This window comes from Accipiter gentilis, chromosome 18 (assembly GCF_929443795.1).
Source record: "Accipiter gentilis chromosome 18, bAccGen1.1, whole genome shotgun sequence".
NCBI lineage: Eukaryota > Metazoa > Chordata > Aves > Accipitriformes > Accipitridae > Astur > Astur gentilis.
Genome location: NC_064897.1, coordinates 10,195,962 through 10,210,832, shown reverse-complemented (window position 1 = coordinate 10,210,832; position 14,871 = coordinate 10,195,962). Strand labels below are relative to the sequence as shown.

The window sequence follows — 14,871 nt, the reverse complement described above, 5'->3', positions numbered from 1 at the left end:
AAAAAAAACCCAACCGAAGTCAGCTGCAGGGCAGAGATCAGAGACCGTAAAAACCAGAGACCACAACCTGAGCGACCTTGCCTCGGAAGAACATCACGTAAAAACCCTTTTTTTGCGCAGCTTCTTGCGGCGGCTCCTCGTTATTCCTTCCGGCCCTGTGGACACCGACCCCCCGCCCCGTTAGCCGACCGCGAAGGCGGCCCCAGGGCTGCTCGGGAGACCGCCACCCCCTGCCACGGCCACCACAGGCGCGGCGCCCGGCGGGGACGCCCACCCGGCCCCTCTCCGGCGGCCCGCGGGCCGCCTCCCCTCCCCACAGCACCCCTTCGCCCCCCCCCCCCCCCCCCCCCCCACTCCCGCCGTCAGCACAAAGCCCCCAGCGGGACGAGCCAGCGCTCCCCTCCCCCGTCAGGCGGCCCACGGCGACGCCAGGGGTCAGCCGGGCCGGCCCCCGCCGCGGGCGGGAACTCAGCCGCACGGCCCCGGGGCGGCGAGGAGCGGGGAAGGGGGGCGGGCCGGCGGCCCTCCCTCAGCCTCCGTCCTTGGCCGCCTCCCCCACGGCGCCGGGGAACGCCCCGGAGGGCGCGGCGGGGGACGGCCCGGCCCTGCCCGCCGCGCCCGCCCCTTCCGCTGCGGAGCCCTCATTGCCCGAGCCCCCGACGAGAGCGGTCGCGTTTCTCTTGTCTCTCGCCGCTCTGAGCCTTGCTGGTGGGTGTGGGGCGGCGTGCCGGAGGGTCGCCCAGCCCGTATCCGGGCGGCTCGGTCCCCGCGTTGGCGGCCGAATGGTGCCCCGGGCGGGGGGGTGGGGCGTCGGCGGTCGCTCGCCGTGGGATGCGGTGGCCGGAGCCAGGCTGTGGTTCCCCAGGATTTGGGTGGGATGGCGGCCCCCGGCCGTGCGCGGAAACCCGCCGGGTGGCCTCGTGTTGCCGGCGCCGGTCCGCAGCTGGCGGGGCGGAGGGAGGGATGTGAGGGGAGGGGAAGGTCGGGGGCACCGCGCGGGGAGGCGTGGGTTGAGCGAAGGGAGCCTCGGGGCTGGATGGAAACCAGCCGGGGAAATCCCAGCGGGCTTACGGCTCCCAAACTGGTTCGGGCTTTTGTTACCGGTCGCACAGCCCGGAGCCCTGAGGGGCGCTTGGAGGGGGAGGGATGCCGAAGAGCCGTTGACGCAGAAAGTATTTCTGCCTTCGGCGGGGAGGCTCTGGAAACTGCGAGCAGGAGGATGTTCTGTTATGTGCCGCCAAAATAGCGTCTGCCCCCTCAGCTCCCCCTCCCCCCCCCCCCCCCCGCACTGGGCAGCAGCGAGCGCAGCAGGGAGGGAGGGAGGGATGGGAGCCGGAGCCCTGTGGGCGAAGAGGGGTGGGTGCACGGGTGGGCTGGTAACCCGTGGGGTGGAAGGAGTCCTGCGAGCAAGGGCAGCGTGCCCCTGTGCTGTCTTACATAAACCCCCCCTCAGCAGCAGTCCCTCGCAGCGCTTCCATCGGCAGGCTTCCGTCTGCCGAAGGCGACCGCTTCGGTTCCGAGCGTGCGTTTTGGTTCCCCCGGCTTGCTTTGGACCAAAGCTTTCTGCCTCTCCTTGCAGAACACCATGGCTACTCTCAAGGAGAAGCTGATGACCCCCGTTGCTGCAGGAGCCGTGGTCCCCAACAACAAGATCACTGTTGTGGGGGTTGGACAGGTTGGGATGGCCTGTGCTATCAGCATCCTTGGAAAGGTACGGCTCAAGGTCAATGTGCTAGTTGGGTTCTGCACCGCCTGTTTGTCTTAGCAAACGGTGGTAAATTTGGTAGGTTAGTACAGGAATGAATCATTTGCAGTTCACGTAAGTAAGCAGTGACCTACATTGTTCGTGCAAGGCTGACCGCCTCATTCAGTTTCTCCTTGTTCTCTCACCTTTCCGTCTGTGCCTAGCAATAAATCTCTTGTTAGGCGGAGTTATTTTGCGAGCTGCTAGGAGAATGTAGTGAGCAATGGCTCTGAAGCCCCTGCCAGACTTTTCTTTCTCTCCAGTTTTCTTATTCTTCCACAACAAAGCTGGAGTTTGCTTGGTGGCAGAGCTCTGCTGGGCAAAGAATGTAGACGGAGCAGAAATCCATGTAAAATACAGGATAAGAATCAGAACTATGTGTGTTTGCTTTTTAGTCTTTTAATGTGAATGTGCTATAATAACTGAAAATACTGCTCTCCCCTTCAGTAGGCTTCTTTATTTCTCTTAAGCCCTTACTGCTTGGTTATATGACTTTATTGTTTCCAGAGAGGTTTAGGTAGTTTTCCAGAAACTAAAAATAGAGGGCTGGACTTGAGGTTATTCTGACTTTTCCTGTTACTGGTTTCTGGGGGTTTTGGCAAATCTCATGTTGCAGTCTTTGAGCAAAGGCTTGTTATGCAATAAGGATCTCCTGTACTTTGCACTTTGTTTTTGGAGAATATTGTGAATTTGTTAAATTTGATTCCTCTCCTGCTGTTTTTGAAAAGACAAGTGGGCGCTGCAGATCTTTTTTTTTAAAAGAAGACATTAACAGGCATGCCCTATCCACTTGCAGGGGCAGATACTAAATTGGGTAGCTCACAGTGAGATCAAAAATCTTGCATGTACTACTAAACTGGCTGTATTTTATTTGGAGATTATCCTTCTACCTATTTCCTTGAGGATGCATGTTTTTAAAGTGCTGGGGTTTTAATCATTAAAAAAACTTCTAAGGGTTTTCACTTGCTGATATTCATGAGCCTTGTGAGCAAGGAAAAACTGATAGTAAGAAAAGACCACAGTACTGATCTGAAAGTGACAAATAGTTTTTAAAACTATATAACTGAAGGGCAAATTTAATGGAAAAATGATAACAGTTCATTGTGGGGCTTTATATTTACATTTTTTAAGCAAATGTTTGCCTCTCATGGTCTGAACTCATCAGTTTTTGAAGGAGTACTGTAACCTGTAAGGTTGGCAGCGAGGGAGCCAGGTGAAGTTACCACAAATGTCATGAAATCCAGCATTCATCTGTTTAATACGCTCCTCTAAGCAGGATCAAATTGTGCTTTCAGAAATCTAGGCACAAAGTTTTACTGTTAATGAGTTCTATGCACCAAACCCAGAGTAAAAACCGGTTTTAAATTTTTCAAGCTGGGATTATGGCATGGTGGAGTTTATTTCAACCAGGCTTCTGTTCTCTCACAAGTATAAGCAGCAGTATAAAACACTTTTGGAACAAAACCATCCAATTCTTGTCACTGAATTAGAATCATAGAATTGTTTAGGTTGGAAAAGACCTTTAAGATCATGGAGTCCAACTGTTAACCTAGCACTGTGAAGTCCACCACTAAACCATGTCCCTAAGCACCATATCTACATGTCTTTTTTAAATACCTCCAGGGATGGCGACTCAACCACTTCCCTGGGCAGCCTGTTACACTTGACAGACCTTTTGGTGAATAAATTTTTCCTAATATCCAATCTAAACCTCCCCTGGTGCAACTTGAGGCCATTTCCTCTAGTCCTATCACTTGTTACTTGATAGAAGAGACCAGCACCCACCTCACTACAATCCCCTTTCAGGTAGTTGTAGAGAGCGATAAGGTCTCCCCTCAGCCTCCTTTTCTCCAGGCTAAACAACCCCAGTTCCCTCAGCCGCTCCTCACAAGACTTGTGCTCCAGGCCCTTCACCACCATCGTTGTTGTTCTTTGGACACGCTCCAGCACCTCCATGTCCGTCTTGTTGTGAGGGGCCCAAAACTGAACATGGTACTTGAGGTGCGGCCTCGCCAGTGACAGAGTACAAAGGGATGATTGCTTCCCCGCTCCTGCTGGCCAGGCTATTTCTGATGCCGGCCAGGATGCTGTTGGCCGCCTTGGCTACCTAGGCATACCGCTGGCTTGTATTCAGCTGGCTGTTGACCAATACAATGTGGTTTTGACTAGTGCGAGATGGTTGGCTCCCCAAGATATCTTTTTGTTAAACCACAGCATAAAATTTTGTACTGTTTTCCTGTACTTTACTATGTGGATGCAGTTGAGTTTTAGATGGCTTTAAATTTTATAAAATTAAAACAGTGGGATAATACTAATTTCCGTTTACTGGTGCAGTATTTAATGTATAAATCTGAATGACACTAAAACTTCCATGTTGGTTATTTTTAGCTCCCTCTGTTAGAGACAAGTCACTGATGTTGCCATACTGTTTTAGAAATGGAAACATCCCCACCGTCACAAGTCAGCTCTTTTCAATGAGAATATTTTAAGCCGCATTTGGTGATTGTGTAGACTTCATTCCTGTGTGTGCTAATAATGAGCTGAATTCTTCTCTAGGCAACACTAATGCAAATTCATGAAATTAGTCACTGGAGATATTCCAGGTGCTCTTCTGTTTCAGTGAGAACTGGCTCCTTGAACCTGCTGAGTCTGGTGAATACTGGTTGCAAGGTCTAGACTCCCATATTGTCAGACTGTGAGTGTATAAATCTATCCATAATCACACATGTGAACACATTCTTTTTTCAAATTCTGATTACAGTAACTTCATAGTTTAACACCAGTGACTTCAGTAAAGGATACTGCTTCATAATGTTTAAATAGCTGAGACTTTAATTTTATCCTGCGGACTATTTTGAGAGCAGAGGTTCTTAAGGTTTTCCTCCAGCAGTTGATCAAATCAGCTGTGAAAGGAAGCAGTGCAGAAACTAAGTAAACTCTTGACATTATTTTAAACTATGAAATGAAAAAATTAAATAAGCCTGCTGCTAAATACATATTTCCACAGGAAAAATGGTGTGTATTGTTGCATGTTTAAAGTAGTTTAGTTGATGCTAATAATTAATATTTCCATGTGAAATAATGATAGTTACCTTTTATATAAAAGGAAACAAAGCTTGCTTGAAGTAATATTTTCGATAGCATAAAAATGGTTTAACTATGCTGTAGATACCTAGGAAAATAAAAGTAATTTGAATCTCAGTATAATTTACTGAATGGTAAGCCTTTAAGTATAGTAGAATTTACAAGCGTAGTAAACACTTACGTCAAAAGGCAGTAAAATCTTGCATTGGAGCAGAATGCCTTTTTCCTCCACCCCTGTATTTCACTGTTTTCCTGTTCTGAGACTATATGGCATTAGATCCCAATTTAACCTGGCTGGACAACAAGCATACGTGGCTAAATCTGTTCTGCAAAGTAAATAGAATGTAGTAGCTCTAGTAGAGAAAAATTAGGTAAAGAATCTGTTTTCTCTTGATACTGTTTTTAGTATTGAGAAAAATGAGTCTGTTCTTCTATATTTTTGTGAAATGAACTGGTTGAAGGAATGGTATAAGAGAATAATTATTTGATAACTGAGGTCTGTTATTTTAGGTATTTAAATATTTAAAAATAGGCCTATTTGCTGGATAGATTTAGAAGGTTTGTTACAACTCTGAAAGATGCAACTTTTTTCTTAAGATAATAACTAAATCGTGAAGTGCTTTGCTATCAAAGGGTTAGCTGTGCCTGCCCTCAAACTTCCCACAAATAATACCTTTTCTGGAAAGTCTGAATGAGTTTTATGAACCTGTGGCGTAGTAGCCTCTGGCTTTGTTACTGTGAGATATATCAGAACACCGAGATAATGCGGTCCTGCTGGTTTACCTTTGGAGAAGAAAGGCTTTCAGATGTGTAACATGTTACTTAAAATATAATATAGCTCAACTCAGGGGTAACTTTAAAATGCAAGTTAACTGCTTCATTGACTCCTTCAAATTTTGTTGTTTTCAGGGTCTTTGTGATGAGCTTGCTCTGGTTGATGTTTTGGAAGACAAACTAAAAGGAGAAATGATGGATCTACAGCATGGGAGCTTGTTCCTTCATACTCATAAGATTGTGGCAGACAAAGGTGAACCTCAGTTTCTTTTATTTAATACTGATATTCTGTGAGTTTGCTTAATAGTGGAGCATTAGTTGTGTAATGCTAAAGAACTCCAAGGGTTTGGCATTGAAAAGTTAAAGTATATGAACTGGGGTGAGAGTTCAGATGAACACCATAACAATGGGAGTGGCTCTCAGTCTGGGCTTTCTCTTACATTTCTAATGGCCACTTTACAGTTTTGAGCTGCTTGACTAAAATTGATTTTAATGAAACTCTAATACCTCTGATGTAGAAGAAATAGTATTGTTATTTGGATAGTAGAAATGAGATTCGGAGGGGTTGAATGTACTGTTAAGACGCACGTACTGATATACCAGGACAATTTTAAGAGATGGTGCTGGCTTTAATATTGATGTCTCATGTTTTTTGCATTTGTATGTGTGCACAGTGGAGAAGCTACTCATAATACCTGTATGAACACAATGCTATTGAAATAAGTGATAACTATTTAACACATTCTATATCTTCTCCCCCATGCTCTATTGTAGACTATGCTGTCACAGCCAACTCTAAGATTGTGGTAGTTACTGCAGGAGTTCGTCAGCAAGAGGGGGAGAGTCGTCTCAACCTGGTTCAGAGGAATGTGAATGTCTTCAAATTCATCATTCCTCAGATTATCAAATACAGCCCTAACTGTACCATTCTGGTGGTTTCCAACCCAGGTAAGGCAATCTTTTCCTAGAACATTTAAAAATTCTATTTGTCGGGGAACTAGTGTTTTATTTTATCAGTCTTCTCAAGTACAAATTGAATGTTGAAAATTAATAGCTTTGTGTGGACATCTGCCATGTAGTTGCTAACAGCAGAATACAAACAAATATTCTGTATTTGCCGATGCTTTCTATTCAGAACTTCTCATGGTGTCTGTGTTTTAGAAGCATACCTCATGGTAAATACTTCAGTTCTTTACATACATACTTTGGCTTAAGCAGCAGGTAGTTTAAAATTTTTCTTTCTAAAGGAGACATCTGTTTTGCTTTTAAATTGTTTGTAAATTATAACTTTCTTTTGTGTCTGGATGTGATACAGCGTATTTTTAAGGATTAAGAACTTACCCTATAGTCTTGGCTGTATTTTCAGGAAAAAGAATTTGCATGCTGAAGCCTGCGGTGGGGGAAGGGTTAACTACCACATAGTTCAGTTAGATTAGAAAAGACTTAGTTACAACTGATTACAATATATATTTCTGTACTCACTTGCAAGCATCTCAGCGCTGGGACAGCTTGGATATTTGGATGTCTAAAGCTGACTGTAAACATCCTCATATGCTTTGTAGGGTGTCTCTGTAGGGCTGTCTTTGCTTGATTCAACATGTGAGTAAAGCCATTACTACAGAACGCTAGCAATGAAGTGATGCTGCTTTTAAAGATAACTTCACAGAGTCAAAATGGTGCATGTAAAGCTAGCAATTCAGCTGGTGGTCGAGTAATTAGCTGGTGTACAATTAGTACTACTGAACACTAGGCTACTGAGCAAGTGGCTGCTGTGCAAGTACAATAACTTATGGTAATTTTAAACACTTATCTAAGAATCCAACTGAGCCAAAGATCAAATTGTTCTTGTTCTAGCAAGGCTGAATTCAAACTATAGAATTCTTTCTGGTAGAGCAGCTGCAGGAGAATTCCATGTTGCTTTTTCAGAACTATTTTTATAATGCTTTTTCTCAAAATGTGTGGAGTTTTGTCCACTAGTTTTATATAGTGGAAGTTATTGTGAGCCCATTAGAAGGAACTTCTGGGGTGTCCACTGCATGTGTGACCTTGACGTTCTTCCCTGTTTAACTTCCTCAGATTTGCCTGAGCTCTAGCTCAGATAGCACTGTCCACAGCCTGTCCTGTGGAAAACCCTACTGTAGGCGAATGATGGGATTACAAAGCAGAGCTCAAAGTCTGCATGTGTGTCTGCACCTGACTTGAAAGCCAGACTGTCTGGAGCAATTGTAACTGTTTGATAGGGAGGTGCACTATAGTCTGTACACATTACTGTGATCCTGGCAGGAACTGCCCCAACAAGCTATAGGGAAGCTATCTATGCCTGATGAGCATGCCACTTGTAACAGCAAGGTGTGAATGCTACTGAGATGATGTGCTGTTGGTGCTTGAGCAGAGCAAATGTTGTATTTCAGATCTATATACACAAATATACTCCCTCCTGAGAACTGTCTGGCTTTCGAGAGTTTTTTTGAGCCATGATTAATTATTGCAGCCTGTTTATTATTGTTGCTTTGATCTGTGGATTAGAGGTTTTTCTCTTTGCTCGCATCCGCCTCTTTCCCTGACCCAACCTAGGTTTGGTTTTTTTCTAAAACTGTTTTTAGAGCCACATGCAGCTAAAGCATATTGCTTATCTGGCTTTTCATGCTACAGAGGTAATCAGTGTAGAAACTGCTTAATGCATGACTGTTCAAGAAATTAAACTGCAGTAGTTACCAACTGGAAATAGAGTATGTAAATCTCAAGCATGTTTCACTGTAAATTGCTTTACCTCTTATTGTGATGATAAAGTGGAAGGTAACATGACTTCAGGAAATTGCTTGAATCTTTTAGCCACATGAGTTCAGTCTCAATTCTGGATGCCCCAGGGGTTTGGCTGTGACAGAGTGCCTCCAACTTTAGCTGGTAGGATACTAATCTCCAAAGACCTTCCTCAATTTTCTTTGAACAGTAGCTTGATGGGTCCTAAGTTTCAAGCAGTGTATTCGTTTTAATCCCCCAAACAGTCAGACCTAAAATACTTCGACCAATGAGCGTAACTGTGTTCTGAGTTGTCCTGATTGCCCTCTTGCTTGCAGTAAAGTAATTGTTGCAGCATTCTTGGTGTATGTGAATTGTCTCATTTACTGTGCGTGTTTTTCTTTTCAGTGGATATATTAACCTATGTCACATGGAAGCTGAGTGGCCTGCCAAAACACCGTGTGATTGGAAGTGGCTGCAATCTAGACACAGCTAGATTTCGCTATCTGATGGCTGAGAGACTTGGTATCCACCCAACCAGCTGCCACGGCTGGATCTTGGGAGAACATGGTGATTCTAGTGGTAAGAAGCAGTTCTGACCTCCCTGGGAATAAGCAATAGAGTGTTAGAGGTTGAGGCCTAAAGGGTGTTACAAAATTCTGAAAGAACAGATGCAGCTAGGCTCAAGTAACTAGTACTTTGCTGTATTTTTATGAATGTTAGAGTTGAGTCAAGTCCAGGAAATGTAGCTACACATTTTTAATGAAAGTGATTGTGGCTGTATGATTAAACCCTGAACTGAAAAGGCCAATTTTGTTAGCTAAGTTGTGTCCTGAAGGCTACAGCTTATTATTTTTGTTTATCCTCAGTTTTTGGAGTATCATAACATAGCCTGTAGCACAGCTTTCCTTTGAAAGCAGTATTAGCTCTTGTTAGGTCAATGACAGAGCTTGTTGCGAGTAGTAGAGAAAGCTAGGAATACAGATTCAGGCTAACAAAATTATCCCTTTTTGTGACTTTTCTCCATGCTATTTAAATGAGAAGATGGTTTTAAAACCATGTGAAATCAAAGAAGCTTATTTGCCTTGATTCAGTTCACTTATTTCAAGTCTGAAATGATGCAACAGAATATCTATGTAGATTTGTACTGTTTTAGAATTCTAAGGGAGCCACCCCTTCAATGTCCCCTTGCATTTGATCAAAGTACAATGTCTGATCAACAACAGTATTTACTGAAGCCAGCCCTACATTGTAATGAAATTAGAGCTTGGCTGAGCATACACAGAGCTCATCTTGCTTCAGTGTTACAGCTGCTTTTGCTTGAAGTAACTAAGAATTCCTAGTTACTTCACAGGAGCTGAGAGTGAGTCTGCCTGTAAGCTTCCCATATGGAGATGTGCAAATTCCTCTCTTGATATTCTAAGTTTGCATATTGCTACCCTGTTAGGGAAATAAGAGTATAATTCTTGAAGGCTAACTCTAATACTGATTAGCGGGACAGCAAATACATACTTGCTGCAATTTTTGAGTAAAATTAGTTTTAAAAGGTTGAACAGCTAAGATGTGACCTTTTGCTAGAACTTGAGGTTTCTGAGTTCAAAAGTAGCTGTCTACACCCTCCGAGGACTGAAACTTAGGTTCTGTGTTGTGATTGACTTTTTAAAGTACTTGTTAAAGTAGTCTCATATTTGTCCCCCAGAGCTCTCAGAATTAACTGTAGTTAAATGAAAACTTTAAATTTGCCTCAAACATTATTGTGGTTCTGGCTATGAGTACTTTGTTTCCAGTTATCTTGGATAGGAAAAGTGGAAGGGGAGTTGCTAAGTGCTATGGAAACTTATGTCCTCTCTCTGTTACAGTGGCTGTTTGGAGCGGAGTTAATGTGGCAGGCGTTCCTCTCCAGGAGCTGAATCCTGCTATGGGAACTGACAAAGATGGTGAGAACTGGAAGGATCTCCACAAGCAAGTAGTCGAAAGGTACAATGACTTGAGGAATAAGGTGGATATATGTGATGCTGAAAATAGCTAGTCTGCACGCTGCCTCCTTGTCACTGCCTCTCCATTCTGCTGCAGCTTTCATGCCCTTTTATTTAGAGGGTTGCATGAGTAAGTGGAACTGCTGGCTTAAACACCAAGATGTGGGATTTCAGTTGGTAAGCTTTATTATCCTGCAGCGAGACAAGCTATTGCATAACATACCCACTTTAGTACTGCAGTGCTTAGAGCTGTGTGCACTTGCTTTCTCACAAGTAGCTTCTTAAGTGGTTAACTTTGTTCAAAGGGCACAAGACTCTAAGAAAAGGTAGTATGTTTCTGTGAGCAGAGCATTGGAGTTGATTTGGGAAAACTTGTTCATTAATTTAGGGAAACGTCTAGAGGTAACTATACATGTTGCTAAATCACTTGTCTCACTTGTGAAACAAGGACTATACTGGTATAAAGTGTACACAGATGTTGGCTAGAAAAATTAGGGGGTGTGCATAGGTAGTGCATGGCTTTGACTCTGTTGACCTATTCCAAATGCACTCAGAATGATTGTGCCACTGACTTGAATAGAGAATTTCAGTTGTAGGTGTCTGTTTATCTACTTAACACTAAAACCTGTTCACAGATGGAAACTATATTTCTTTTCAGCTAATCCTGGGAGAACAATAGGGCTGCTTTGTTGCACATATGGGGATACTGTAGATTTTATTCTCTAATGCTGAAATATGTAACTCTTACTTTGTAAGTTTTGGAATTAAAACATCAATGTCACAAGTGTTTCAGATTTTTTTCAATGGGAAACATTCACTCACCTTAAGACTTAGCATTCGCACAGTGTCTTGAAGACATCTTAATGCAACTGTATTTCAATATTTCCTTAGTGCCTATGAGGTAATCAGACTTAAGGGATACACAAACTGGGCTATTGGCCTTAGCGTTGCTGACCTCTGTGAGACCATGCTGAAGAACTTGTGCCGGGTTCACTCAGTCTCAACACTGGTAAAGGTAAGAAGTGGTGGCTGACTGGATGCTCTAGTCCATTTTGTTGTTACGGAAAAGTTAAATAGTCTCAGTTAGCAAGGTGCTGAACAAAGGAAGCTTTGTAAGATACTACTTTGAATTTAAAATAGGAGCTTACTATTGCAATTTTTTTCTAGTGTGACCTCTTAGCCTACACTCCTCACAAGTATGGAGCTGAAACTAAGTTCTCTTTACTCTATGCAACTTTGTACTACCTTTGTGTAGTTTACCATGTATGGCATGCAGATTCATTAAAAGGAAGTTTCGGTGCAAAAATGGAAAACTTTATGGAGGCCCAGCTGTGATTCCATGAATTGGTGCCTAGCAAAGGTGCTAGGGAAGAGAGCTGTGTCCTTTTATAGCTGGTGTAACTGGCTGTATGTAGTCTGCACCAGCTGTATAACCTCTGGTGCATCAAGGACTCTGAGTAGGCTGAACTTAATGCTCCATCCATATAGGAAAAAACCTGCCCTAATCCTATGTTTTTTTAATTGTGTCAGCTACTTGCTGTATATAAATAAGTGAGGGGTTTGCAGGTGGGGTTTCTGAAATCAGTCATCTCAGTATTGCCAATCACTTGGTCCAAAACAACTCTGTACTTTTTATTTTCTCAAATACATTGTGACTGAAAATTTTCTGCAGGTTGTGAAATGATAGTCTTGAGCTCTACTCTCGGAAGGCTTCCTACTATGTAAACTAAAAGCACAGCTAGGGTTATGGGTTCATGTCTGATCTGTTTTGTTTGTGGCAGGGCATGTATGGCATTGAGAATGATGTCTTCTTGAGCCTTCCTGCTGTCCTAAGTGCCTCTGGATTGACAAGTGTCATCAACCAAAAGCTGAAAGATGATGAAGTGGCTCAGCTGAAGAAGAGTGCAGATACATTGTGGAACATCCAGAAAGATCTCAAAGATCTGTAATTCGTGAATGTTAGATTCCAGCCATAGAAAACCAGCGTGTTGTGTGCAAATGTGGGCTCTACTCACTATACATCTCTACGGTTAACATTAATGCTCTTCCAGACTGAGCTTTGTCCACAGTAGCTAAACTTACGCTTGCTGTAACGCACAGACCTTATGAACAAATAAAGCAACTTTCAGGCATGTTTTGTTGTCCTAGTGACTCATTTTCAGTATTTAATTTATCTAGCTCAGTCTAGCATTCTCCTTTAATGTTTGCCACAGACTACATGGAAGCATAGATGCACATGTCCTTTTAAAAGATTACAAACAATGTAGTAATTGCCTGTGGTGGGATTTCACTAATACAAAAAAGGCTTCTAAGATTTTATGACTTAGTTTCAATCCAGATGCTGACTAAGTGTTGTTCATTCCCAGACTTCTTTCTGATACAGTACTTGCTATTTTTTACTGATGGGTAGAGGAAATGGAATGGGGATCTGCCTCTGGGCCACCTGCCAAAAATATGCCAGCATTAAGACTCTGTATGCCACTGGCCTAGAAAAAGGGTTCTGTAGTTCCTTCTCTCTTCTGGAGTAAATTCTTTGCCCATTATTGGTATCTAGTTTTCATAATGTTTAGAACAACCAACATTTGTTTCTATTTGATTACCAAAATCCAATGTTTTTTTTAGAGTTAGGCTGAAGTCCAATGGTAATCTTGTTTATGGAACAAGTCAAATTGGGCCTTTATAATCTCTAAATTTCAGAATTATTTTTTCACAAGTGCTTATATACTTGGGAGAACAGATTTCAAAAATCCCAAGGTTTTATTTCTTAATCACTTACAATTATGGAATAGATATTAACCATAAAATAGCCAGTACTTGCTTGGCATGCCTTGAACTGCTCAACCTAAATGTCCAGGGGACAAACAGTATCAAATCCCTCTATCTTGTATCATAATTCAGGGGCTTGTGAGTCTTGTTTCATAACAAATGGTCTAAGTTCAAGTGATTTAAAGGCCTTTTCTAGCTCCATTAAAATGCTTTGAGTAGTAGACTAAAACACTTTCACAAGCAAGTAGCTTAACTTTTGTAGCTCCCTTTAAAAGAAAAGGTCATGCAAGTCCTGTCATATTGCAAAATAACTGCTATCCTGTCATTTAGTAAGTATGTAATGAGTGAAATATGCATGGGATGATGGTGGCAGCATTATTTACAATGGGCATCCCAGGGAGACTGTAGGAGATGTTTTATTCTCAGTTGCATGCTAAATGCCAGACTTCTTTACTGGTAGGATAGGGAAAATTATAGTTTCTACTTTCATAACTCAGTGTGGTGATCTTACTGGAAGGCTTTCCATGCCTGGAAAGATTAGCTTAAGTACCTGCTGAGAACTGTTGGTGATCGGCTGTCATGAGGTAAATGGCATAAGCTGCTGCTGTTTGCAGGACACACCCATTGGCAATTTTCACCAGAGCATGCTTAGCTGGCTACCTTACACAGTTCCTTCCTGGCTTTGTTGTTGCACTGTTCTTGGTTAATGAAAAAATTCAAAGCTATGTTGTGGGACGTTATGTTGCAGGATTCTTGACTGATGTGTGTGAAAAGGCATCTGTTGCCTTAGAGGACAGGGAGTGGGCCTTTTTCCCTTCTGATAGTGAATCTTGATTTTTTTTTTTTTTTTAAAAAGATGACTCAGCTACAATAAAACTGGGTTTTGTCCCTGATTGCATCAGGTTGCATTCCTCACCCATTAAAAATGTAGGGTCATACCTTGTTCTCTAGTCAGCAAACTGAGACCGAAAGTAGGTTGGGACATCTTGAAAGAAACATAGTAATCAGTGTTTGAGCTGGGAAGCTACTGTCACCTACTGTCTGTCATTCCTTCAATCCCTTCTGAGTCCACAGAGGTTTGTGTTTTTTTTTTTTTTTTTTGTTAGTGATCATAGACTTAACAACCATACAAGATTTGTGCCTAGGCATTAAGCAATCAGAGAGCTAATGACAATCTCTACTATAAAAAAGCGTGGTCTGTGACAAAAAAAGAGTGAGTGGATACAGATGAAGCAGGAAGCTGAAGGAATGAGGAAAGAACATTGGTTTGCCTGATAAGCACTTTTCTTAGCACATCAGCAGCCTCACTGTACCAACTTCTAGGGAGATGACATCATAAAGGAAAATTTTAAGGAATTTAAACAACAATGAATTGGCCTTGTGGGTGTTATGGGGAATTGGTTCAAAATTGTTAAATGGGAATTAGTATCTCAAACTAGGGGATTTAGAGATTTTGTAAGTAGGCTCTTCAGATTATTTTTTGCATTCACTGATGTTTGTAAGCCCTATGCAAGGACATAAATTATATTGGTTTATGTTAGGAGTCTTATTGCACAGTTGTACCTTAACTTCATTGCAGTCGCATGGCTGTAGAACAGCTTCCCTATGTACGCTTACACAACATCAGCATATCTCTGTGTTACTTGGAGTCCATCTGTTGCCGAAAAACTCGGAATAAAGAACTTATCAACACCAATTTAGTGTAGATAAGCAGACACTTCTTTATTGACGGCCGGGTGCGCGGGTGAGTCCTCTCACGAACCACGCACACCGAACACCAAAATCATA

The 14,871-nt window shown here is 42.8% G+C and overlaps 1 protein-coding gene across 1 annotated transcript; it reads left to right on the top strand.

Moving 5' to 3' along the window:
* The first annotated feature begins 581 nt into the window (after window positions 1–581).
* On the top strand, window positions 582–12,449 carry LDHB (lactate dehydrogenase B). Its single transcript, XM_049821906.1, has 8 exons — window positions 582–708; window positions 1,580–1,711; window positions 5,738–5,855; window positions 6,377–6,550; window positions 8,750–8,923; window positions 10,201–10,318; window positions 11,209–11,332; window positions 12,099–12,449. The coding sequence occupies exons 2-8, from the start codon at window positions 1,586–1,588 to the stop codon at window positions 12,264–12,266; spliced, it is 1,002 nt and encodes a 333-aa protein (XP_049677863.1). The 5' UTR covers window positions 582–708; window positions 1,580–1,585; the 3' UTR covers window positions 12,267–12,449.
* Window positions 12,450–14,871: the final 2,422 nt, after the last annotated feature.